This window comes from Eubalaena glacialis, chromosome 4 (genome assembly GCF_028564815.1).
Source record: "Eubalaena glacialis isolate mEubGla1 chromosome 4, mEubGla1.1.hap2.+ XY, whole genome shotgun sequence".
NCBI classification, from domain to species: domain Eukaryota; kingdom Metazoa; phylum Chordata; class Mammalia; order Artiodactyla; family Balaenidae; genus Eubalaena; species Eubalaena glacialis.
Window position 1 is genome coordinate 38,708,293 of NC_083719.1, and position 25,882 is coordinate 38,734,174.

Consider the following 25,882-nt stretch of genomic DNA (forward strand, 5'->3'; position numbering starts at 1 on the left):
GCATCCCATGTTTCTGGAAAGGAAAAAAATCAGTTGTAAAGATGCCAAAATTTATTACTTCATGCAATGTCATTAAAATTTCAACTAGTTTTTGTTCATTTATGGAACCTGACTGAAATACTAATAAATAGATGAGAAAAAAATTACAGAAAACAAAAAATAATGAGTGTTAATTAAGTGAGGCTAGACCAACCAAATACAAAACCATATTATGTAATCCTATGATATTTTGAAAAAATATAGTACTGGCAAAGAGTAGAAAGTCAGATTATCCCCAAAATAGGTCAAGTTATAAATACATTTAATACATATTAAAGGAGGTATCACATCATGTTGTAAAATAAAAATGGTTTAGTGAAGGTGGGAACAAATGACCTGCAACATGGGGGGAAAAAACAGGTTAGCTCTTTATGCAAAAACAAATTCCAAATGGCTTAAAGAATAGTTTTGTTTAAAAGTATTATACCCACACTAGAGGAGGGTCGAATTAAGCATGCACAGCCTAGGTACGGCCTCAGGTTCATGCATTTATGCAGATACAAGAAATCATAAAGAAAAATATCAACAGATCTGAGTCCATATGTACTTCACATTTTTTACTTGAAAAAATAGTGAACACTAAGAGCTAACACACTTTAGAAAAAGTGTGTTTTGCTACAAACTTAATTACATAGAAGCTCATAAAAATTGAGACAAAAAACATGAAGATCATCACAAATTAATAGAGGAAATGAATGCATAATTCACAAATATGGACCTATAGTTAGTAAAGAAACATGAGAAAATACTTAGCCTCACTAAAAATCAAAGGAAGCTAAATGTAAAAGAATTGTATAAAATTCACAAACATGGGTGGGAAGAAAGATCATGCAACAGACATCTGGTCATTCTTACAGTATCAAATGCCTGCTATGTAACAGGCCGTACGCTAGACTAAGGTACAACAGTTAAAACAGACAGCCCATGCCTCATGGATTTAGACTCCCTTAACCTCGTTATTTCACTGATTAACTAAACTGAGATGCATCCACTTGATGAAATTTTAAGGACCATATTTGTGATGTAATGAGTTACAAATGAAAATAACACAAACAGAACATTGATCATATGCGATGTGAAAAATGATTCCATGATTAAAATAAATTTCAAAAATGCAGCTTAATATTGCCCCTATACCCAATGTGCACAAATTTGCATACTAAAAGCTCTGAGAATGCCTAAAACTGAAGAAAATGACTAGCCTATACTTAGAGGGTTTCTCAGATGTATCTGTCCATGATGAGTCTTTATCTCTTTTTAAAAATGGTAACATTTTTCTCATCCCTTGAAACTAATATTGCTCAAAAAAAGGTACTTTAATATATGCTATTTATAGCTATGTAAAAATAAACTTTACACAGGTGTGTGTATGAGTGTACATACGCACATACGTGTGTATTTACATGGATATATGTGTGTGTATATATATGTATAATTTTTCAAGTAATATAGTTAATATTTATGCATTTTACTGGAAGTAAAGTATCCCTCATACAATTTGAAAAGGGAAGGAAATAAAGCCTAGAAATAAGGAATAATTGATTAGAAGGAAAACTAACATATTAGCAGTAGGCTAGGTTGAAAGAAGAATAGGTGCTTTTTTCCCTCTTATTATAGATACATCTCTAAAAATAATGGTTCTTAAAGTGAAATTACTTTTGGATTATATAATGATGGTAACAAAGCACAAATACTCGATCAGATCAATTCAGTGATTCAGCTCTAAAGATCAGTATCCAAAAAACTCAGAGAGTTTAGTGATTCTACTCCAAAGTCAATGCAGAATATTCTTTTCACCACCTTAAGGGAGATACCCCAATATTCTGGTTATAATCCTAGAGATTACATGGACATGGATTCCTTTTCAAAATAAGAACTGTATCTCTGTAGCCTTGTTGCATCAGTTGACTCCTGCATTTTTAGTGGTGCTCTGTGGAGCTCTGGAGGTTGCAGGAACATTCTTTAGAGGGGTCTGCAGGAGGCTGGGCTGCGATCAGAGTGTCTCAGCAGCTGCGATTCCAGGCCTCCGAGTACTGCTGTAACCAGAACAGCAGCTCCATTTTATTCTTTTATGTTTTGGGGCTCTCATATACAATTTTCTTTTAAAAAAAGAAAAGATAAAAGGAATTACTCTTGAAATGTTTGAAAGCCATTAGTCTACAATTTTAAATTCACTTCTTTCCCAGAATACATTGTACATCATTTTACTCTGTGGAAGAATTAGCATATGTAAATAGAGTACAAATCCAAACAGTGTAACATAAACCTTTCTTTGTTCAAAGATTCTGAATGCTAACCCCTATAACAGATAAACCATAAAATTAAAGTGACTTAAGATGGTAGGCTTTTATTTCTAATTCACACGACTGTTCGGTTGGAATGTTTGTTGGGCAACTGTGTGATCACTGAGGGAACCGGATTCCGCCCACCACATGAGTCTGCTGTCTTCAATACTGGCATATAGTAGAGGGGAAGGGAGAAAAGGGGAGAAGGAGCGCCTGTTTCTTCATCAGCTCAGCCCCTTTCCACTTTCTGTCCATTGGTTGAAACTAGTCTTATGGCCTGACTTAAACAAAAGGGGTAGAAATGTCGCCTGCAGCGCAGTTGCTTCCAGGCAGTAGTAGCCCTATACCTTGAAGGCAAGGAGTATGAAGCTTCTGTGGACGGCAAGGAATTTTGCCAGGGTAGTTACACTGTTTCTTTTCAGTTAGGTTAAGACATACATTAACAAAAATATTCTGTTAATTAACTTCTTTACCCCTACATCCGTTATTTTCATTATAATTTACTTAAGTCCACTAGTGAAATTATTGGCAAAACAATGCATTTGCTTTTTTTGGTAGTTTTGATTGTTTTGAGGCTTTGGGCACAAGGTTTTTAATTAAAGTATTTGATTGAAAGGGGAACATTGTTCAGGTTATTTTGTATCCATTTGTGCCTTTCTTGTTGTGGTAAAAAACACATAACGTAAAATTTACTGTATTAATCATTTTTAAGTGCACAGTTCAGTAGTGTTGAGTATATTCACATTGTTGTGAAACAGATTTCCATAACTTTTTCATTTGCAGAACTGAAACCCTATACCTGTTGAAAAACTCCCATTTTCTCCCTACCCACCATTCTACTTTCTGTTTCTGTGAATTTGATTACTTTAGATTCTTCACAAGTGTAGGCATATAGTATTTGACTTTTTGTGACTGGCTTATTTCACTTAGCATAATGTCCTCATGGTTCATCCATTTTGTAACAGGTGACAGACTTTTCCCTCTTTAGGGTGAATAGTATTTCATTATATGTGTGTACCACATTTTGTTTATCCATTCACCCGTCAATGGATATTTTGGTTGTTTTCACCTCTTGGCTGTTGTGGATAATGCTGCTCTGAACATGGGTGTGCAAACATCTCTTCAAGATCCTTCTTTCAATTCTTTTGGATATATACCCGGAAGTGGGATTGTCACTTACAGCAGGATCATGTGGAATTCCTATTTTTAGGTTTTTAGAGGAACCTCCATACTGTTTTCCATAGTGGTTACACCATTTTACAATCCCATCAACAATGCACAAGGGTACAAATTTCTCCATGTGCTTCCCAACACTTTTATTTTCTGTTTTTTTGATAGTAGCCATCCTAATGGTTGTGAGGTGATATCTCATTGTGGTTTTTATTTGCATTTCTCTGATGACTAGTGATGTTGAGTATCTTTTCCTATGCTTTTTGGCCATTTGTATGTATGGCTTCTTAAAAGAAATGTCTATTCAGTTCTTTTGCCCATTTAAAAATTAAGTTATATGATTTTTTATTGTTGAGTTATAGGAGTTCTTTATGTATTCTGGTTATTAACCTCTTATCAGATAAATTATTTGCAAATATTTTCTCCCATTCCATGTTGTTTTTTCACTCTCTTGATTTTGTCCTTTGATGCATAAAAGTTTGATATAGTCCTATTGCCAATTTTTGTTTTTGTTTGCCCATGGCTTTGGTGTTATATCTAAAAAATCACTGCCAGATCCAATGTCATAAAGCTTCCCCCTGTTTTCTTATAGGAATTTTACAGTTTAAGGTTTTATGTTTACATTTTTATTCTATTTTGATTTAATTTTTGTGTGTGGTGTAAGATAAGGGTCCAGCTTCATTCTTCTGCATGCGTATATCCAGTTTTCCCACCCTCATTTGTAGAAAAGACTGTCTTTTCCCCATTGAGTGGTCTTGGCACCCTTGTCAAAGATCATTTGATCATACATACATGAAGGGTATGTATTTTTACAAAGCTTCAAATGCACACAATGACATATAATTTTTTAAGGCATTTATAAGATTGTACCAATTCATGGCCCCAAAAGTTTCAAAAAAGGCTCTTTTATGTTACTGATGATTCTTTCTCAGAAATTCTTGCTTGGGTTTTACTATATTAGGAGACCAGATAATGCTGAAAACAATTTGTATCTGGGTTATGGTGCATCTTTCTGGGGTAGAAGGAGTATGCGTATGGGAGAGGAAAACAAAAAGGAGGGTTTTAATTTGTCTTTATTATTATTATCTGTTGCTTGGAAACCAATTTATTGCAAACACACACACATAAATGGAATAGTGTGGTAGAATCATATTAGCTGTTTCAGTTCTACTGTTTTCTGAGTAAGTCCTGTGGGTATCTATGTCTGTGTACTTTGGAATGTGTTATTTATAGATCCTATACCCGATGGCTTGAGTGTTGCTAATTATTTTAGGTCACTGGAAATTCTGGATGCTGTGATTGGGTGGATGTGTTTTGTGAGTATACACACAACATAGTGAGCCCTACAGTCATTAGGTCACAATACCCCCTCGTTAACCATAAGAATCAAAAATTGTCCTACTCTTACTGTGCATTTTTTAAATGCCTGTTTCAAAACTTTCTGGAAATATCTTTCCCTATAAAGATTAAGTCAGCTGCTTCCTTATGAAGTATCTTGTCTTTACGCTATAGGTAGGTCCGTTCTGATGAGCTCTCTCTGTTTAAACAGTATCGGCTTTCTTGATTCAGTTGCTAGAGCGTGTTGTTTTTGGGAACTAGGGAGGGGAGCCACGCTCTTAACTGCTATGTCGCCTTGCCTTTTAGTGAATTGTGCGAAGGAGTCATAGACGCGCGTAGGAATAAAGCCATCTTATTTAACAAATCAGAGGACATTAATAGCCTTTGTCAGAGGAGAGTAGGAAGAAGTAAGATGGTGTCAGGAGATTTACTGTCCTTGGGGCATGTCAGATTCATTTTCTGCAGTTTCCTTCACCCGGAATGGTTTCTCCCCAGATAGTCACGTCTCCATCTCCCACTTCGTTCAGGTCTCTGTTGAAACGTCACCACGTTTCCTGGCCACGCTAAAATAGTCCCCCCTACTGCCTAAGTCTCTAATGCCAGCTTTATTTTTATAGCATTTAACACTACCAGACACTATATGTCTTTAAGCATATATTTAACTGATTTTTCAGCACATCTTCTCCATTGAAAGGAAAATTTCACGAGACCTTTTCAAGGACCTGTCTTGTTCATTGTCTCTCCACAGAACCTACAACAATGTTAGCACGTAGTATGTGTTAATGACAAAGACATGTTAAAGACAGATATGAAGACGTGAGTAGTTGGAAGCAACACATATTAGTTACTTTAATATGTGTTACTTTAAATAACACATATTAAAGTAACTTTAAATATTAGTTACTTTAAATTAATAGTCAGGTTTGGTCAAATTTGATCTAAAGCCACAAATGACAGAGTTCAGAGATTGCTAGCCATCCTGAATCTTTCCTAATTAACTACCATGAGAGGGAGAGACAATGGCAAAGCATTTGATAAAACCTGAAGGATAGTAACTGTCTTATGTATGTATTTCAAGGTGGTAGATCTACTAGTATCCATGTGTAGGTCTGCATTGGAATCTCCTAGAAAAGTTGTCATTTTCGAACCATATCCTTCTGTGGTAGATCCTAACGATCCTCAGATGTTGGCCTTCAACCCAAGGGTAAGTAGTTATCCTGGCACATCAATCACAAGTTTCCTTTAACAATAGTTGAGATTTTAGCCTCATTAGCTTCCTTCTGTCTTAGCTAAACTACTGTCTCATCATATCCATGACCTGTCACGAACTCTGTATCCATTTAGCAAATATGATTCTTTTTCCACCAATTTGATTTACTTCCACCTTGTCTTTCATGTGTCCTGTTACTTCTCCTCTCCTTTTCTCCTTTAAAATCATTTTCCTAACTTCGCCTTCATGAAACTAGACCCATTTAATCCCCTCAAATTCTGATCTTTACACATCCCATCTGCATGGAAGGTAGGTAAATAACTATAATAAATTGGTTTATAATGGTCAATATGATTATTTTAATTTCATCATATATTTTTTGAGATTCTAACTTACGTAATCTCATTTTAATTTTAAGGATCATGGGTAAAGGGACGAATTTTCCCTTTTCTTTTGTATTTTTATTTCATCCTCTCTTGCCCTCCCCTCTCTCCCTCCCCAGTTATCTGAAGGTTAGTGAAAGTTTATTTCGTATTGTTGATCAACTGACATTTCTTGAGAAAACAATTTTATAAATATTCAGGGAAGTTTGGCAGAATTCTTCTGAAATAACATGATTTTCACATTACATGAGAGCCAAAATTGCCTTAGTTTCTATTACTATTCATCTTGAAATCATTTTATGGAAACAATGACTATATAAAATTCTCTTGGAAAAACTTTCCCTCCTTCATAAGTGGCAACAGTGCACATATTTTCAGTGTGCTTAAAAATGAATTATCAGTTGAGTGTATGCTGTCATTTATACACTTATTAATCATACTTGTTTGGTAACAATCTTCCAATCAAAAGAAACTAAAAGCAAAATGAAACTGTAAGATTTAAAGTGGATTTTTGTGTTTTAGAAGGATTCTGTGCTTATTTTATTCATCATGGCTTAATTTTTTAGTGGTGACAACAAGAATCAGGGGCCTAATATCTTTTTTGTATTTTTAGCTTTTCCCCTGTAAGCTGAACATCATTTTATGTATTTACACTAAAACTGGCATTAGTTTCTTTTTTCTTCCTTCTGACTCAGTTATAAATCCTATGTCCTTGAGCCATCTTATTAAAGTCTTCCCTTTTGTGTACACAACACAGTCATTGCTTTCAAATTGACCCTGATGGAAAATTCAGGTACAGAAATAATACATCTCTCCAGTAATGTGCAGACTTGCAAAGGCTTATGGTGAATACTGTTTTTTTCCTCCATTCAAACAGAAGAAGAACTATGATCGAGTAATGAAAGCATTGGACAGCATAACTTCTATTAGAGAAATGACACAAGTAAGTATATCATCTTGTGGTCTTGTACAGTTCAGTTTTGCTTGAGTGAAATGATATTTTTAAAATATCTGAGAGTACTGGCCATGTGGTGAAGTGTAGACTTTTCTATTATATGACAGTATAATTAAAATCATAAAAAAATGAAAATTGTTTTGTACTAGGATGTTTTAATTAAATACATCAGTGTTTTGGCATGCTACCACTGTGACTTTGGAGGGTAATTGCATAATCATAATCCGAATGCTCGTCTCTCAAACTCAGACAAGAATTTGTTGGAATATCTTAAGGCAAAAGTTAAATCTGGTACCATCTTCCTCAACTGCCAATTTTAATTAATGGTAGTAATTTCAAAACATTTTAATGTTAAAATCAAAACTAATATTCTATCAAATGTACGTTACATGTAAATAGTTCAGATGTAACACAGAATCTCAAAAGAACTTTGGAAGACACCAGACTCCTTGAGAGCATGAGTTTATATTTTTGGCACTTAGGGAGGTTTTGGTGGAAGAGTTTGATGAGCAAGGATCAGGGTTTATTATGAAAGTCCAATATATCCCTGGGCTGGAGTCCAGCACTTGGAAAAGCACATCTTATTGAATTATTGAGGCCTTTCCACTGCCAAACACTTGGAGAAAGGTTTAAAGCTCATCATTATAAGTAGAAATTAATAATCTAATTGACAATACCACACATTATGGGTTGAGTTTGCATATGATGGTTTCAAGGCTTGCACTGCCCCTAGAGGCCCTTGCAAGTTTATGATAAGTATTACTCTGAGTTATTGCCTTTCTCTGGGGAGGGAGGGAATAGTGATTTCTCCAGTCTTGGGGCCCACAAAGCTTCTGTGCCACTCCCCCTCCCCCACTACCCCATCTACTCCATTTGCAGATGTGTATCCAAGTACATGTTTTTTTAAAGATTTGTTCTTTTTAAAAATGTATTTATTTTATTTATTTATTTTTTGGCTGCATTGGGTCTTAACAGGCTCAGTAGTTGTGGCGCACAGGCTTAGTTGCTCCACGGCATGTGGGATCTTCCCAGACCAGGGCTCGAACCCGTGTCCCCTGCATTGGCAGGCAGATTCTTAACTACTGCACCACCAGAGAAGCCCAAAGTACATTTTTACATTCCCAAATTTGATTCTTGGTTCTTTTGATAGTTATTTATTTATGAAGTCAAATACTCATTCATCCATTCAACAAATGGTATGTGTCAGACAGTGGTAAACAAGAGATCCTTTAATTCACAAGTTATATTATTTGCTTAAAAGCCATCATTCTTCCCACCTGTTTTTCTATGCCCTTTCTACATTATCAGAATTCCTTTTCAAGCAAACATTTATTATTTGTATAAGGAAAAGAAAACAATAAATGCATTTCCACTTAGGGGGAAAAAAGAACCTATTGTAGTACCTTACATACAATTAAACATTTTTGGTCACCAAAGACTTTGGTATAGGATATTTATACTGTACTGTAGATCCAGACCATTCTTGCATCTAAAAATAGCTACAAACCCTGACTCTGGGATCAGCTCTGCGCCAAGAATTGCTTCCTTTATTCTGGGTCATGTGTAAGCTATGTTAATAGGAGGCAATGGAGATGATTGTCAGCTTGGGAAGTTGGAGGCCCATGTGGTATAATTTGCTCATCAGTGACGTGGCCTGCAACCTTGGGCAAGTTGCTTAATTGCTTGATGCCTCAGTTTCTTCATTGCCAAGATGGTAAATAGTAATGCTGCCTTCTCCCTCAGTGTACACTTCATAGGGATGCTGTCAGGTTTTATCCTGTCAAATTCTTTAAACCTCTCCAAATAAATATAACATTATACTGGCCTAAATTGTCACAGACAGATTGCCTTTCGTTCTAGGAAAAGGTTAATTGTCTGGGTGAATTCCATCAATACTTTTAAAAGAAGGGGTCGTCATCTTATGTAAATTTTGTCCAATTTTCTCATGCAAAGATCTACCCGAAGCCAGTACCCTCAGATATGAGCATGAGTAGTAGCTATTACAAGTTTCGCTTTAATGTTAGTTAAATGTTTCAAAGAGAAACCAGACACTTGATAAAGGTGACAAGACAGATTTATTCAAGTACTGCAGTAGGGGAGAGAAACTTGAAGTGTGAGCTGAGATCACCTCCGAGTAAGGCAAGGTGACTGAGGTTTTTAAAGTGAAAACAGAGAGGGAACAAAAAGGGGCTACAGAGAAGTGAAAATAGGGGGGCTCTGGGGAAACGGAAATTTCAGGGGGGATAAGAGAATTACTGAAAGGTTAACTGTATGGGTTGGTACCTTTTGTGTTTTAGCAACATTGGGTTTTCTTGAGCAAAGACTCAGCAGTGGTCCAGGGACTTAGCCTAGTGCATGGAAGCCAGGCTAAAATTTGATTGAGCCTCTTATCAAAATGTTCCGGCAAGTCCTTTGTCCTGCATGGAAGGTCAGAGTTCATAGCATCTTGGGGAGAAGCAACTAGGGTAATGGCTGCCATTATCATGTCACAACCACAGGTCTTCACGTTTAACTGGATTAGGCATACCTGTTCAATCTGATTTTCCTTTTGCAAAAAAAGAAAAAAAGGAATTTTTAAGAAAAATCAAAACGTATAATGACTCTTTTTTTCAGGCACCGTATCTGGAAATCAAGAAGCAGATGGATAAACAAGACCCCCTTGCTCATCCCTTACTGCAATGGTATAAAATTTAGTTTTCCTCTTAATGAAAACAGCATCATTTCCTACTGCCTGCTTTAAGGGGAAAAAAAAAAAAAAGCCTATTTTGCAAGACCTGCAATGCTACAGTTCTACAAGCCTATGAGGCCTGGTGATTTTACAGTCCAAGAGTCCTTAATGACTCTCACTTTAATTAAAATTTGGACATCACAAGGGGAAGAAAGTGCTGTCGTATGCACTACAGGGATATACAGTGCAGTCGACAGCAGTTTGTTATCTATCATTTTTAAAAATTTGGTTAGATTACATGGTGAAGCCATTTTGGCTCATTTAATTTTCTAGTTTACTGTGTGATAAAACTGTTTCAAACACTTACTGAAAATCTCTCTATAATGTGTGTTTTGTATAATTTACTCCCTTAACAAAGATAGTGTAAATTTGATAAACTCTGTTTGATGACTGCAGATGAGGCACTGTTTCCGAGGAAGCCTGGTAAGGGACACAGCATTAGTCCAGCCTAGAAACGAAGGGTTAGGCTATAGTTGAGGGGTGGGTTGAGAGCTCCCCTTGCTCTACAACACTTACTTCAAATAATTTGCCCTCTGGTTTCTCATCTGCAAAAAGAAAACAGTAGTATCTACTTACCTACTCACCATACCTATGGGGGTTTTAGGTACGTCTCTTTGAAATCACTGACAACTCAAAGACTATGGAATTTACCATGATTATCAGGCAGTAATACAAATGTAAAGATTATAAGAGATTGGTCTAAATGAGTACTTATTCCATGCTACAACCAGGAAGTTTTTAAAAAAATATGTAAAGATGGGCAAAGGAGGAAGAATCTGGCCACCGCATGACTCTAATTACTTAACTTTCACTTAGGCAGAACCTTACAAAACACATTTAATTTAGTCTAGTAAAACCATGACAAAAGTTAGGTTTTAGAAGTCTTTCTTCTTTGTATCTTTTATAATCTATTTTTAAAATTCTGACGAATTGAGTAAAATAACACATAGTTTTTATTTTAACTTTTAAAATTCTCATATTAAGTCGTATTCAAAATGAAGGTAAAAATTTCAAATATCTAATCTCTTTCTTTTTTTCCCTGAAGTTAGCCTGAGTGTTCACTTTTAATTATTTGTGATCATTTCCTTCAGCTTGTTAGTCACTCTTCCTTCAAGGAGAAGAAAATTTACCAACATGTTTTACAATTTTTTTAGTTATTATTTTCTATACTGAAAAGCATAAAACAATTAGTCCTTTCAGATACCTGAGGTTTTGATTTTTTTTCAACTTCATTGTCTACATATGGTGAACAACAGTTTGTATATAAACCATTGTATGTATCAGCACAAAGATCCTTAAATATTTAAAGAAAGGAAAAATATCTTCATAAAAACTCATTCTTAGTTAGACAGTGTAGGGAGAAGCAGATGTATGAATCAGCTTCTAAATTTTGTATTTAGATTACCATTATTTGAAAGCATATTCGTAAATGTTCACTTTGCTGATATCTGAGGTTGTGGTTATTAAAAATTATATCTCTTAAGTTTTAAAGAGCTACTTCTGTGTTTTCTCAGATTAAAGTATCTTTTTTATTATATCAGCTCTTTAAATTGTTTCAGGAAGCAAAGCAAAATGATGTAATTAAATAAAATTATTACTCAATTTAGTTCATGTCACAGCAAAAATAAGTTTTAATCACTTGGCAACTGAGGGGAAAAACACTTTAAATATAGGTGGCATATATTTGTGACTGATGGCTTATTTTAATTAATTTCAGGGTTATTTCAAGTAATAGGTCACATATTGTGAAACTGCCAGTTAACAGGGTAAGTTGTTTTTTCACATATACATACAGAAATGTGAGGAATACTTACTAGTTGGGAGAACTGACCCCTGTGATTTTTAGGCAGCCTCTCCAGGAAATTGAAGTTAACTCAGGCCAAGCCTAATTCTTCAGTTAGAAATGACCATATGTGCCCCAGCTCTAAGTTTCTCCAAGATATCAAATTCAATTTCAGGCTGCTGCCCTGAACTTTTAAGTAAACGAGTCAATGTGAAATCATTTAGTTATTCCGCATGTGATAGAGAGAACATTATCTAGAGATTGACCAGAAAAAGGTAATGTGCTTTTTTATCATTGTCAGTTTAATGTTGGCACAGCTTTACTTTTCTATATTGGAGAAGATATTGCCTCCAGATATCTTACTTATCGGCCTAATATGCTTACAAAATAAAGAAAAAGCTAATGGACTCTGATTTCAGTTCTGATCGTCACCTAGGAGCAGTATCTAGAATATCAGCTCTCGCATCTATGAATCTCTAAACTGTGAGATTCCTATATATTGGATTCCTGTATAAGTACATATATTCTTAGGTGAAAGGGCAGCAATTAGAAAATTTTGTTAAGCGACTGATTCAAAAGATTTTGTTTCAGTTTTTTCCATGAGCAAAGTGGGAAACTGTAATTTGAATGTAGGCAATTTCTAATTTTACAAATATATGTAAATAAAGCATGATGATGATAATTTTTGCAATTTTAAAATCTTGAACTAACTTTTCTGCTTAGCAAATTCAGATATTTCCCCAGTTGAATAGCTGGTGGATACTTAGGGAATTCAATAATAAAAGTCTCAAAAAGAAATGTAATTAGGAAGGCAGATCTGCTTGAATGTGATTACATAGCATATTCCAAAGCTAAATATAAACGACTTTGGATTGTCTGTCTCCTATTCCTTTTCCATTAGCCTAAAGAATTATCCTTCATATCAGCAATTCCATGTGATTTATCATTTATGCAGGGTTTTTGTTAAATGAATGACCCTGTTAATATAAATTATTATGGTTTGAAACTAGATAATTCTTAAACCAGTAAAGTTTGAAATTGTCATCAGCCTGACTGTATGTTAAATTTGACATGTTTTCCTTCATCCTTATTTTAAATGGCAGCAACTGAAGTTCATGCACACTCCCCATCAATTCCTTCTTCTCAGCAGTCCACCAGCCAAAGAATCCAATTTTAGAGCTGCTAAAAAACTCTTCGGAAGCACCTTTGCATTTCAGTGAGTATGGCTGAGTGTTTAGGGGGGTGTGTCCCCCACTTAGTCCTCCAGAAATGTGTGGGGAGGAAGGCACCCTCTTTTAGTAGTTGGCTGTTAGCACTGGACAGTTCACTACATGATACTTGACTAGGAAACCCAGAACTCTGAGAAGGCACCATGACTTGTTATATTGAGACCCCATAAAAAGGTCATTGATTTTTGATTTTGCTTTTTCCTTCCCCTCCCCTGTGTTTTAGTGGCTCGCACATTGAAAACTGGCACTCCATCCTGAGAAATGGTCTGGTTGTTGCTTCTAATACACGACTGCAGGTAAATTTTCTGCATGCTTTAACGAGACTCGTTATTCTTCAGTATTGGAGTTCAGTAAGCAGTCCTGTTGTTGTTTTCACTTGCAAAAGGGGATGCATGTGTGCTTTAGAAAATTACGTGGACTTTTCTAATAGGCTTATGTAATTTTCACAAAATCAGTCAAGCAGAATTGATCTATACACAACATAGGGATGAAAAGAAAAAGAAAACTGAGTTCTGCTATGAGAAAATAGTGAAACCACTTTAAACTTAATAGAAAAAAATGATCACAAAAGAGGTAAAACCTTACACAAATTCTCTCTGCTACTCCAACTCAAGTTTTTTGAGCACCACCTCAGTGTGAATACTTTAACAGAAGAAAAGGTAGGGCTAAGAATAAGCAAAATGGAGATTGGACACCGAAGAGCCATCGGCTACCTGCTTTTCAGCCCGCAGGGCAGCTCATGGGCAGGATATTGTGGGTGTGGTCCTCATCTTTATTTACGCCCTTCACCTCCAGCATCCCACCTCACTCTCATTCAGCTGATTTTCATCTGATGATGTAAGGAGGTCAGGAGATGAAATCCTCAACCCAGTCACCTGTGCGAGATCTCATATTCTGATGACAATTGGGATGACACAACTAAATATAAATGTTCATAAGTACACATTTAATATAAATATAAATGGCCATAAATATAAGTGTCCATAAATACACATTTATTGAATTAATATTTGGTGCATACTAAATACGGTATGAGGGCCCTAGAACACAGAGATAATAAGAGAGAATTTTAATTGTTCTGAGTAGTAGACTAGTCGAAGAGTTTCAGTTAATGAAACTCTCTGTAACTTGAAAAATTTAGAGAAAGTAAGGAATGGGATGACAGTGCCGTATAATGAAAATCTGAATAAGATATTTTGTTGATATACTAGCAGACGAGTCCTGATCAACCTTCTGTCACATGTGTTTCAGCCACGTTTGTTTTCAGTATTTTAGAGTCATTAACATAAAAGCCTACTCCAGGGCTTCCCTGGTGGCACAGTGGTTAAGAATCCGCCTGCCAATGCAGGAGACAGGTTCCATCACTGGTCCAGGAAAGATCCCACATGCTGCAGAGCAACCAAGCCCGTGTGCCATAACTACTGAGCCTGTGCTCTAGAGCCCGTGAGCCACAACTACTGAGCCCACGCGCCTAGAGCCCGTGCTCCGCAACAAGAGAAGCCACCGCAATGAGAAGCCCGCGCACCGCAACGAGGAGTAGCCCCTGCTCGCCGCAACTAGAGAAAGCCCATGCACAGCAACGAAGACCCAGTGCAGCCAAAAATAAATAAATTAATTAAAAAAAAAAAAAAGCCTACTCCAGTACTTATACTAAGTGACTCTTTGTCATCAGCAGGGTGGAAAATCTTTACTAAGGATTTTTTCTGGCTGTCATTTTCCATATATCAATGCACTCTGAATTTTAAGAACAAGGATATTAGTACTCTTTTCAAATTAGACCTTGAAATCAGAGCTTTATCATTTTATTAAGAGCTAATGTTCCAGCATAAGACCAATGGTCTTCTTTTGTGAAATATTAACATTTGAAACCATAAACTGACCGTTTCCTTTCCCACCTCCTCTCATTCTAGCTCCACGGTGCAATGTATGGAAGTGGAATCTATCTTAGTCCAATGTCAAGCATATCATTTGGTTACTCAGGTAAGCTTGTATTTCATTTCAACCTCAAATATATTAGGTTTTTGTTGTTGTATATTCTAGGCACAATTTTTTATCAAGTGAATGAAGCTTATTTGATGTATTTGTATTAAATTCATTTGATAAATGTCAGAAGTAAAAACAAAGCTCACGTGTCAAGATGAATTTATAATACTTCCCCTAGCATATAAGATGGAGCATATGTTTTGTCAGTTTCAAAATTAATTTTAATTTCGTTTCAATAGTTTCTACATTTATTCTGTCTACAGTAAACATTGAAAATATAGCATGTACAAAATATTATGTAGAGCACTGAAAAAAGTTTATGTACATATTATATTAAAGAAGTTTTAAGCAGTATGGAAAACTTAGGATTAGAAAAACACCCTCAGAACCATCCTACTTATTGACAACTTCTTGTTAATATTTTGGTGAGGTTGTTTGAGAAAAATATATTGGAATAAACTGAAACCATGTGCCGAGGAGGAGCCTCATAAATTCAAAATATGGAAAGAACGATTACCAAATTGTTAGCATTTGTAATCCTGAGGTAGTAAAATTCAGGGTGATTTTTTCTTTGCACTTTAAAAATTTTTTGGAATATTTCACAATGATCCGTGTGATTTTTTCTTAGAACAGAAACTTACTCTGTTTAAATATAAAATAATTATGCCCATTGTAAAGAAATTGAAACTACACAGAATTGTATAAAATAACAAATGAAAAAATTTCCTCCTTTCCTAACAACCTCAGGGTTTGGTGAGTTCCCCTTTAGACTTAAAGGCTTTTATATTCGTATACCTGCATATATAGTTGATTTTGCTTATGTGCTTGTGTTGTGTGGGGTTACATGATTCCATTAAACAACTTCAGGAGATGTTGCTCACATGGTGCCTGGATGGTAAGCCTTAAGATCCATATATTATAGAAAAGGAGACTTAGAGAGATCTAATAACTAGGAGAACATTGAGCAGGCTTACCTGTCTGATTCTTTAGCCCAAGTTCACGCTCTTTCAGCCACAGCAAGTGGTTTCTCAGTGTTCCACCCCGACCTTTTCCAGAGCACATGTCCTAAGAGGACCAGGTGGGCTCTGTATGCCTCTTCTGACCCAGCCTCAAAACTCACGTGGCGCCACTTCCCGTGTACAGTATTGGTCAAAGCAGTCACAAGCCCCTCCATATCCAGGGGCTGGGGAATTAGACTCCATCTCCTGATGAAAGAGGGGCACAGTCGCATTGTAGAAAAACATACTGTTGAGAAATATTGTTGCAGTGATCTTTGAAAATACAATATGCCAAAATAAAGCTAGGAAAATAAATATCAGAAGAATAAGATAGTATAGGAAATAAAATAATGTAGTTCAATGGGAAAGATGATCAGAATCAGCTTAAATCAGACTCTAAATCTTATTAAAACAGAACACAGTAAAAAAGTAATATCAAACCAGTTTTAATAAATAAATACAATCTCAGCATAGATAAGGACAACACAACACATCATCAAGTCCTGTGATTTTCTGCTTCTTATACGGGTGTACTGACTCCTTAGATGGGTTCATGGAAAGGTTTGTGAGGGATTCAGATGAATGTAAAATTTGTCTGTGTGAATGTTTGTCTGGAAAGAGGGTCGATAGCTTTCATCCAATTATTTCAGTGTCCTTGATCTGAAAGAAAAAATGTAAGAACCTCTACAGTACGTTGAAGTAGCTTCATACTTGGTTTGGAGGGCTTCAGGTCTAGGAGTTAGAGAGCAGAACAGTCTTTCTGCACGTAATAGCCTTCGCCTGTTCCTCAGCTTGAATGCCCCCACTTCTGCCCCTTTGCGGGAATGTCTGCCTTGGAAAATGCCTGCATCTGCACCATTTGCAGTTTGGTCCATAGGCTTTGCCCATTTTCATTAAGCCTTTTATTGAAACAGCAACAAACAAACAGGCTTCTCAACTTTAGGACAGTAGATGAGCATTTTTAAACACACTATAGCTACAAATCTACCTATTCTAAAACAGACAGGAATTTTAGTTCTGTTTTTTCTGAAATATTTCACAGTAAAAAGCCATGGCATTAACAGGGTAAGGTAAGACTTGTGAGTATCATAGACAAAAGGACTTAAATAGTTTTCCTTTATTAGGAGGAATAGTAAATTCTACAGGAATTGAGCATGAAGTTAAGTTGCAGTATAAATATATTTTTCTGAAATTGTTCATATTTTCCACCCCTTATCTTCTTCTAGTCACCAGATGGTAAGAATGAAATTTAGGTCCTAAACGCCTTTTAAAATCAAGTTTTAAGAATTTTCTGATGATATCAATTTTATGCAAGGGAAGGTCCTAGCCTTCTTTTCTTTTTTTTTTAATTTTTTTTTTTTTTTAGAGATACCTCTTTTTTTTTTTAATTAATTAATTAATTAATTTTTTATTTTTGGCTGTGTTGGGTCTTCGTTTCTGTGCGAGGGCTCTCTCTAGTTGCGGCGAGCGGGGGCCACTCTTCATCGCGGTGCGCGGGCCTCTCACTATCGCGGCCTCTCTTGTTGCAGAGCACAGGCTCCAGACGCACAGGCTCAGTAGTTGTGGCTCACGGGCCCAGTTGCTCCGTGGCATGTGGGATCTTCCCAGACCAGGGCTCAAACCCGTGTCCCCTGCATTGGCAGGCAGATTCTCAACCACTGCGCCACCAGGAAGCCCCTCTAGCCTTCTTTTCAATGCAAAGAAAAACAAACTGTATTTTCTACTTTGTAACTTGACCAGGACTTCCAGAAGCCACCAGCTTTCCACCCTGCTTGCTGAGGACACAGCCGCTGCTCCTTCAGGAGCCCTTTGTGATGGTCTGTGGCCTGATGCTGTCAAACCTTTGCCTAAAGTGGAACTTTGCAGTGTAGATGGATTGTATTTTGAGCTGCATCATACAGCTTTGTCCCTAAATTATTATTTTGCTGATGTTTTTAGGGATGAACAAGAAGCAGAAGGTGTCAGCCAAGGATGAGGCAGCTTCAAGCAGTAAAAACAGCAGCGCATCACAGGTGTTGTAGCGAATCGGGTGACTGCCTCTGATGAGTGAACTCTAGCTCCCTTAGCTGGCAGGACTTCGATAAATACTCAGGCTTTTTAAGTCTGCAGAATTATTTTAAGTGGCCATTACTCCTACAGGAATGAAACTCACCCTAAAATGCCTTTATTCAATAAATATTCAATAAGTATGTATTGAGCTTCTACGAGAGTGCTGGACATCTCCTAGATATTGGGCTACAGTGATCATCAGGGATAGACAAATCCTCTTGGTGCCTGCATTCTACTGAGTGGATATAAATAAATTAAATATATATTTAGATAGAAAGAATGCTAGATGGCCGTAAATCTTACAGAGAAAAATCAGGGGAAAGGGATGTTGAATGCTATGAGATGCCAGATGGAACTCGAATGAATTTTAAATGGGGTGATCAGGAAAGGATGCTCTGAGAGGGTTCTATTTGAGTAAAGACCTATAGGTGGTGGGTGCACGAGCCATATGGCTCTCTGGGAGAAAGAACATTCCAGGCATAGAGAAGGGCAAGCACAAATCCCGTGTTGTTTCAGAGAAAACAAGCATTCTGGACAAATTAAAATCCATCTGATGAATAATGTGACTTTATATTTTTTAAAAAAGAGTATAGCTAGTCTAGTGTCTGAAAACAAAAACAAAACCCCAGATTTTCTACATGAAATGTTTCTGAAACCTCTGTGGCTTAATGATGCTATGAAAATGTGTTGGTTTTGGGTAGTTAGATGATCTAGAATAATTGATTTTAATGTTTGAAACAATTATGCAACTTTAATTTTGTTTCCCTCTAAATAGAGATGCTAGACTTCTGGTAAAAATAAATTTGAGTTCTAATTCTATGTTGTGAGGCTATTGAACTTTAATTTAGTATTTTTTAATTTGCTTATTTTTGAGAGTGATTTAATTATGATTATGTACAGAAATTAAGTGATATAACAAATATAGATTGACATTAAGAGAGAATTCGAGGATATTGCTGCTGGTCGAGATAGGCCTTTTTTTAAACCTCTGGAGCTATCTTAGTGACTATTACTTTTTAATGATGATTCTTTTTTTTCACTTGAGTGACTGTCCCATTTTTACTCTAATTTTTAAATTCTTTTGGACTTTAGTCACAGAAAAAAGGACAGCAATCCCAGTTCCTGCAAAGCCGTAACTTAAAATGCATAGCCTTATGTGAAGGTAGGTTGAAAGTTTTACAATTCTCATAGCGTTAATTCTCTCTCTTATCTGTATTTAAGAATTTAAGTATGTTTACAAAATGCTCACAATGGACTAGTGAAAGCTTTATTCCTTATGACCATCTCTAAGGGCACAAATGGAAAATACTTACAACAGAGATCATAAAGGTTAAAACCAAAAAGCAGAATTGGCAAGAATTCAAATAGTACTGTATTTTATTCTTGGCAGATATTTCAGAATGGTAATTATCTCTTTCTGATCAAGTATTGCTTATCTCTTTTGTTAATATACCCCTTCCTCTTTATGTGGGTTTCTGAATGTATAATACCATAAAAAATCTGAAAGATGAACCAAGTGCTGAGTAGATAACCCAGTAGGTCTTTCTCGTTCCTACACTGAAATTATTCTTCGATTCTGAACTTAGGACAGAAAATTGATAGGTGATTTGCAAGATCATATACTTTCCTTTGTTCTTGCTTTAAAATCTGACTTTGGCTAAAAGTTCGTTTTTTTCTTCTTGTGTTGGGAGTTTCAGTAGCCACTGTTTACTGTCTTTCAAGTTTTCAACGTTTGATGGTTATAGAGGATGCTAAGTTGCTTTCTACATAGTTCCCAAGTCAGGACCTATTTGCCATCATAACACAAAAGTGATTTCCTTCCTATTGTTATGCTAATTGTGTTCCAGACATAAAATTGTTACTTGGCATTTCACTGTTTTTATTTACATTTCTTGATAGCTTAATAAGGTGAAAGAAACATTTTTCATATGTTAATTTGTGCATGCATTTTTGCTTTTAGATTTCTAAGAGAAGGGATATAGTAACTTAGAATAAATGGTTCTTTAATTTTCTCTTCCATTTACAGTGATCACCTCACCTGACCTGCACAAACATGGAGAGATATGGGTCGTCCCAAATACTGATCATGTCTGCACACGATTCTTTTTTGTGTAAGTGTAAAAACTTAAAATCCTATGTTACTGTCTTCTCCATAAATGAGGTAGTAGTGACTACATTATTGTTTGGTCACTTTAGCTGCCAAAATATAGCAGACAGGTATTTTCTCATCAACTCAATGTTTTTGTTTTATTTTAATAAGCTGTGAAAAACGGGGGTGTTTAAATGCTATTAACTTAGAAGAATTGAAGAAAAACATGGTCTCTTTAACCACTATCTGTGTGTATGTATGTATACATGTGTATATAAGTGTATATATACATACATACAGATCTTATATGTATCTAGATAGATATATACACACACATAAATATACACATATATTATTTATAGATTTAAAAAAATATTAGAACTGGGAATGAGGAAAACAATAATGAGAAAGTCTTCTTTCTATAAAACGTTGATCTGCATTCCATATGATATAGGCTGGCAATGCAGGGCATGTTAATGTGGATTTTTTGACACAGCTAAAGCATAAGAGCTGCATTAAAATACAAGAGTGGTATTTTTCTTCCCTAAGTAAATGAGTGCAGTAGATCTGTCTGATTTTTACCCACCTTGCTTAACTCTCAACTTTTTCCCATGCCTGAGCCTTCCTCATCCACGGTCCTGTCACAGAAAGGACCTCAAAGAAGAGTTGAGTATATCTGTTTTGTACGTTTATGTAGCTTTCTAAAAAGAAGCTGGAAAAATGCACTGAATTGTTTTATAAGCCTTGTCAAAATGACTGTATCATGATTACTTCAATATATAGCATAGCTGGAGCGTGCTGCATCTGCAGCATTTGGTCTATGAGCTTATTGACTGACGGTTCACAATGAAAATTTTATGAACTGCCTGGTTTTCTTTTGGTTGGTCTGAAAAGTGTGACTTTCTTATGATCCAGATTTATATATTATGTATTTATCTATCTTTTGTGTTTATGATACATATTAATATATAGATTACATAGTATGAGACATATACATACCTATAGATTTCATTCTTAGTGGCAAGACAGCAGTGAGTATAGTAAAAGGAACCCTGCTGCTTTTGATCAGACAGTTTGTGTCTAGGCTCACCAGTTATTAGTGAGTTGACATTAGCCAAGCTGCATAACGTCTCTAAGCTTCCTCAGTAAACGCAATATAACATCATCAATAGATATAGTAGAACAATATACCGGTATCAGTGAGAATCCCAACAGGAAACCACTGGCCCTTAAGAAATGTGATAATTTCTATCATTCACAGTTAGATAACTTACAAAAGTGTGATTATAGGGGAATCATAGGTCTAGTACAGTAACCTGGATCTAGTAGCACCAGAGCTATTATACATCCTCAGGTCCAAAAAGATAAGAATAAGAAGCAGTTATCAGAACCTGGTAGGAGAGCCATTTCTAGTTCATTAGCTTTGACAGGAGTCATGGCCTTCAGTTCAGGGACGTAGGCAGCCCAAGGTGACCTTGTGGGGCTGGAACCAAGCAAAACCTTGACCTCGCCCTCCCCATTGGCCAAACTCTACCAGAAACTAGAGGGCAAGGGAGCATATTGACCAAGTCCATAGAAGTCGCCCTCCTGGGGCAGAAGGCAAGGTAGAGAAGTGTACAACCATGGCTCTGGAGGCTCCCAGGATAGCTGTCTGCTTTTTAAGGTTGTGATTCAGGTTAAGGTATAGCACAGTGCAGGTCTCCACTGAAAGGCACTCATTGAATATTTTTTCCCTTCTTCTTTCTTGCTCATCTTAACTCTTATCCATTGTTAGAAGGTCGGCCTTCCAAAAGACACCTCCAATCACAAAGTTATTTCATTGTGTGAGCTGGAGATTTTCATGGAAAAGTAACTCCAGAGGCCTTTCCTTAGCTTGTCGTTAATCTGCTCCTTTTAGCGTCTTGCTAAAATTCATAGTTGTTGAGCTAAATAACATCAGATATGGAAGTAGGCAGTAAACATTTCTAGTATTATTTCTTTGCAGTTTTACATAAATTATATGTAAACTAAATCAGTGGAGGTATATGTGTGGGTGTGTGTATGTGTTTGTTGACTGGAGAGAAGGATTTCTATATTTCATAAGAAAAAAGTGAGGAAAGACCATCTGAAGAAAAGAGAAGAAAAAGCCTTCAGTACACTCAGACACTTTACAAATAACGCAAAGGAAAAAATTCTATTAAGGTAATAGAGGTTTCCTTTATAAACACAAATGAGGCTTCATCCTTTTTTCCTGCTCCCTCAGAAGAGAAGGAACTAATTAAGGAAAATTGATAAGATTCAAAACACATGAAAAGGAGAATCCATTCACTAATGTACATTCTAATTACAACCATCAGTTTTCCTTCTTTATAAAAGATGTAATCACAGAGTTCTGCTAGTGATGTGCCTCCCTGGTGAATGGCACTATCTAGGAAAAGAATAAATTGAGAAAGAAGTGAGTTATCACAAATATACCACAATCAGACAGAAACTCAATTTCTATTCTTATTTCATCCTTTCTTTTTTTTAACACATTATGTGATCTCTAAAGTTAGATGCTTTGCCTGATGACTAGGATATAAATTGGTGAGGCCTCCTTTTTATCTGTTACTAACTGAAAATATTGAAAATTATATAAATTCTATGCTAATCTGATTTCCAGAGTAGAGATAATAAAATGTATAAAATTAAATAAATAAATAAAACAGTCATATAATATCCTAATCACATTCTTCCCAATAAGGAAACAATAACAGAGAATGAGAGAAAAATGGGGGAAACTTTAGAACAGGGTATCAGAAAAAATTAAAAGTAAAATTTAAAGGAAGATATCTGTTAGGAAAAAATAAGAGAATAAGAAGTTTGAAAAAAATTTGTTGGAAAACTCCAGAAATGAATAAACTTAATCAAATATAAGTGCTTCAGGCAAAAGGTAATAATTCAGATGTTAAGAACAGATTCCAGACGGTTCTGAGGGTCTAGGAATTGTTGCTAGAGCTTGATTTCGTTGCTGACCTTGAGACACATGTGTACAAAGACATTAAGGTCAATATGTAGAAATAAGGCAGCTATTTTAAAAAGGGCCAGAAGTTTCACAGGGGGTGTGAAAACCACATAGACATATGGTGCTCTAGTCATATACAACAAAACTGTTATGAAATGGGGATTTTAAAGCTAGAGAGGAAAACTTACTATTGGTATTTTCCATAAATAGGAATAAATAATAAAATCCAAGAGAAGGTAATTGATGATTTGGCAGTTTAACAGATTAGGTGTATCTAGTGCCATGGACACCCCATGCTACACTGCCCCCACCACTGCCCTAGTGAAAACTCATAGAGATAGGAGTGTGTCTTCTCCCTCAACTGTTTGGGACCAAGGAAAGGTTAAGAACTGCCAGGTTTTTGTATCTTGCTTATCTGGTGTTACAACCTACATGTTTAATGCTTTAGTGGTTCTTTGATTTAGAGCAGGCAGATCTGCAAATGAATCGTTTCCATATTTTCTCTATTACGTCGATTTAAGGTATATATTTCTCAAAATATTTCAAGAAGTTCAGAAATTTAGGAGCAGGGAGGACCAAATAAAACAAGACTATCTGCAGAAAAGTGATGCAGGGTATTTTCAGGTTCTTGAGTCAAGCAGATGTCGGTGCTAAATAAATTTCAGGAATTCCTATCTAAAGTCTATTCTATCTTTTAAGGTCTAGCTCAAATACCACCTCTTCTATGCAGGTCCTAATCAAAATTAATCTCTCTTCCTGGTATTCCTACAACTCAGTGCAGAACTTCAATTTAAAATTCAGTTTATTCATTGTATCTGACTCTTCCACAAGACTGTGAACTCCTAAAAGGCAGACTCCTACTCTTGTTTTTTTACTGTCCTGCGTGCCCTGCATCACCTTGCACGGTACCTGATGTACAGCTGCTTGTCAGCAAATTTTTAATGAATGAACAGAAGAAGGCAAAAAGGAAAATATTTTGGAATATGTATTGTTTTAATTTTAGGTCAAAGTTTGAAATATATCTAAAAAGGTAGCTACAAGAAAAATTTATAAAATAATTGTATCATGGCTGTTACATGAAATAAGAGATACTTTGCATCATGATTTTGCAAAAGATACACAGGGTTTGAATGGGAACATAGCAAGGAGACAGCTTATTTATGAAGTTAAAAGATAGGACATTCAGTCATGGCTCAGTGACATAAACTGTGTGACATCAAGCTGATAGGATCTGGGAGCTTTGCTTTATCCCAAGTCTATAATAAATCCAATTTCTCTGTCTCTAACCCAGATCTCTTTCCAAGATTGAAACTGCCACATCACTCCCCTGCTTAAAAGTCTTTGATAGCTGCTTACTACTTATAAGATGAAGTTCAGTCCCCTTTACAAAGGGAACCAACTTATTCCTCGGTGCTTTGTTCTTCCTTCAATACCACTGCGTTGAAGGTGGAGGAGATCCAGTCTCCAGCTGCACGGCCCGCCATTTTTCATTGCCCGCTGTTTCTCACCCCGGGATGCTATGCTGCACAACCTGAGCTGTGTGCTGGGATTTCCACACTCCGTGCTCTTGCTCTTGCCTTTCTCCATTAATCTTGGACTCTCTCTTCCATTTTCTTCCGTCATATTGCTTATCTAATTCCCACTCCTCTTTTAAATCTTAATGTATGTCTTCCCTCCTCCCAGAAACTTCCCTTGATGCCTTTGTGCTGCTCCCTTTTGTTACTGTGTAATACCCTGGGCATGTGTTTGTTACTGGATTGTTCTTTTTTATGTATTGTCTTCTTCATTACTCTGTATACCTCTTGAGGTCAGGGACTATACAGCTTATTTGTGTCTGCGTACCTAGCATAGTGCTTGGCAGATACTTAAGAATGAATGAAATGCCCATTTTATAACTGCTTGCTGGATATTTTGTCCCCCAAAGTCCACTAATACCTTAAAATCATATGTACAAAGTGGAACCCATTATTGCTGTAGTTTTCGATTTCTTTTTCCTTGCTCACTAGTCATCAGTTCCCAATTACATCTTTTCACAGTTTTCTTCTATAAACACCTTTGTTTCTGTGTGTATCGTTCTCTCCCCTAGAGTACACCAAAAGGTTACTAGTTATTTTCCATGCTTCTAATTTCTTCATTGCTCCTAATCTGTTTTTTAAAATGCCAGATTTTTTAAACATTACCATCATTACACCAGTGATACCTGTTCAATGTACAGAAACTGAAATCAAAGGTAAGCAAAAAGAGAGACAATCACCCATCATATTCCCACTTAGAGTTAACTATGGTTAATAAGATCATACAATTTATACCACATTATTTTTCCAAAAGGAGAGTTTGATTATTCCTTGCTCATACAGGCTGATAGTTATTAACAAATAAAAACATGGCATTCTGCAATATAGTGCCCATCTGACTTGACTTCAGTTACCCATACAAACCACTGATTGAATAAAATTATTATCCAAGCTGTTTCTTGAAAAAAACTTGGAATTCTTTTCCCCACTAATGTGCCTTTGCTCAGTCAGTAGGAATGGTTGGCTTTCTCACCAGCTCAGCCTTTAGCCAATCTTTCCAGGCTTAACTGTATGGTCTTTTCCGTGGGGCCTCTCCCGGCGTCCCACTCAGACAGGATATCTGTCTACTCTCAGTTCTGCTTGCCC

At 36.2% G+C, this 25,882-nt stretch overlaps 1 protein-coding gene across 4 annotated transcripts in view; it reads left to right on the plus strand.

Moving 5' to 3' along the window:
* PARP8 (poly(ADP-ribose) polymerase family member 8) overlaps window positions 1–25,882 on the plus strand; it is a 179,268-nt gene that overhangs the window by 148,935 nt on the left and 4,451 nt on the right. For 3 of the 4 annotated variants that reach the window (XM_061189243.1, XM_061189240.1, XM_061189242.1), the window contains 10 exons: window positions 5,911–6,036; window positions 7,303–7,368; window positions 9,994–10,061; window positions 11,826–11,874; window positions 12,995–13,107; window positions 13,344–13,416; window positions 15,031–15,100; window positions 18,040–18,113; window positions 19,243–19,312; window positions 20,177–20,261. In XM_061189243.1, the coding sequence (XP_061045226.1) occupies window positions 5,911–6,036; window positions 7,303–7,368; window positions 9,994–10,061; window positions 11,826–11,874; window positions 12,995–13,107; window positions 13,344–13,416; window positions 15,031–15,100; window positions 18,040–18,113; window positions 19,243–19,312; window positions 20,177–20,261 (794 nt within the window). Of the gene's footprint in view, window positions 1–4,767; window positions 4,811–5,910; window positions 6,037–7,302; window positions 7,369–9,993; window positions 10,062–11,825; window positions 11,875–12,994; window positions 13,108–13,343; window positions 13,417–15,030; window positions 15,101–18,039; window positions 18,114–19,242; window positions 19,313–20,176; window positions 20,262–25,882 lie in introns of all 4 variants that reach the window. The other variant, XM_061189241.1, reaches the window with a different exon arrangement.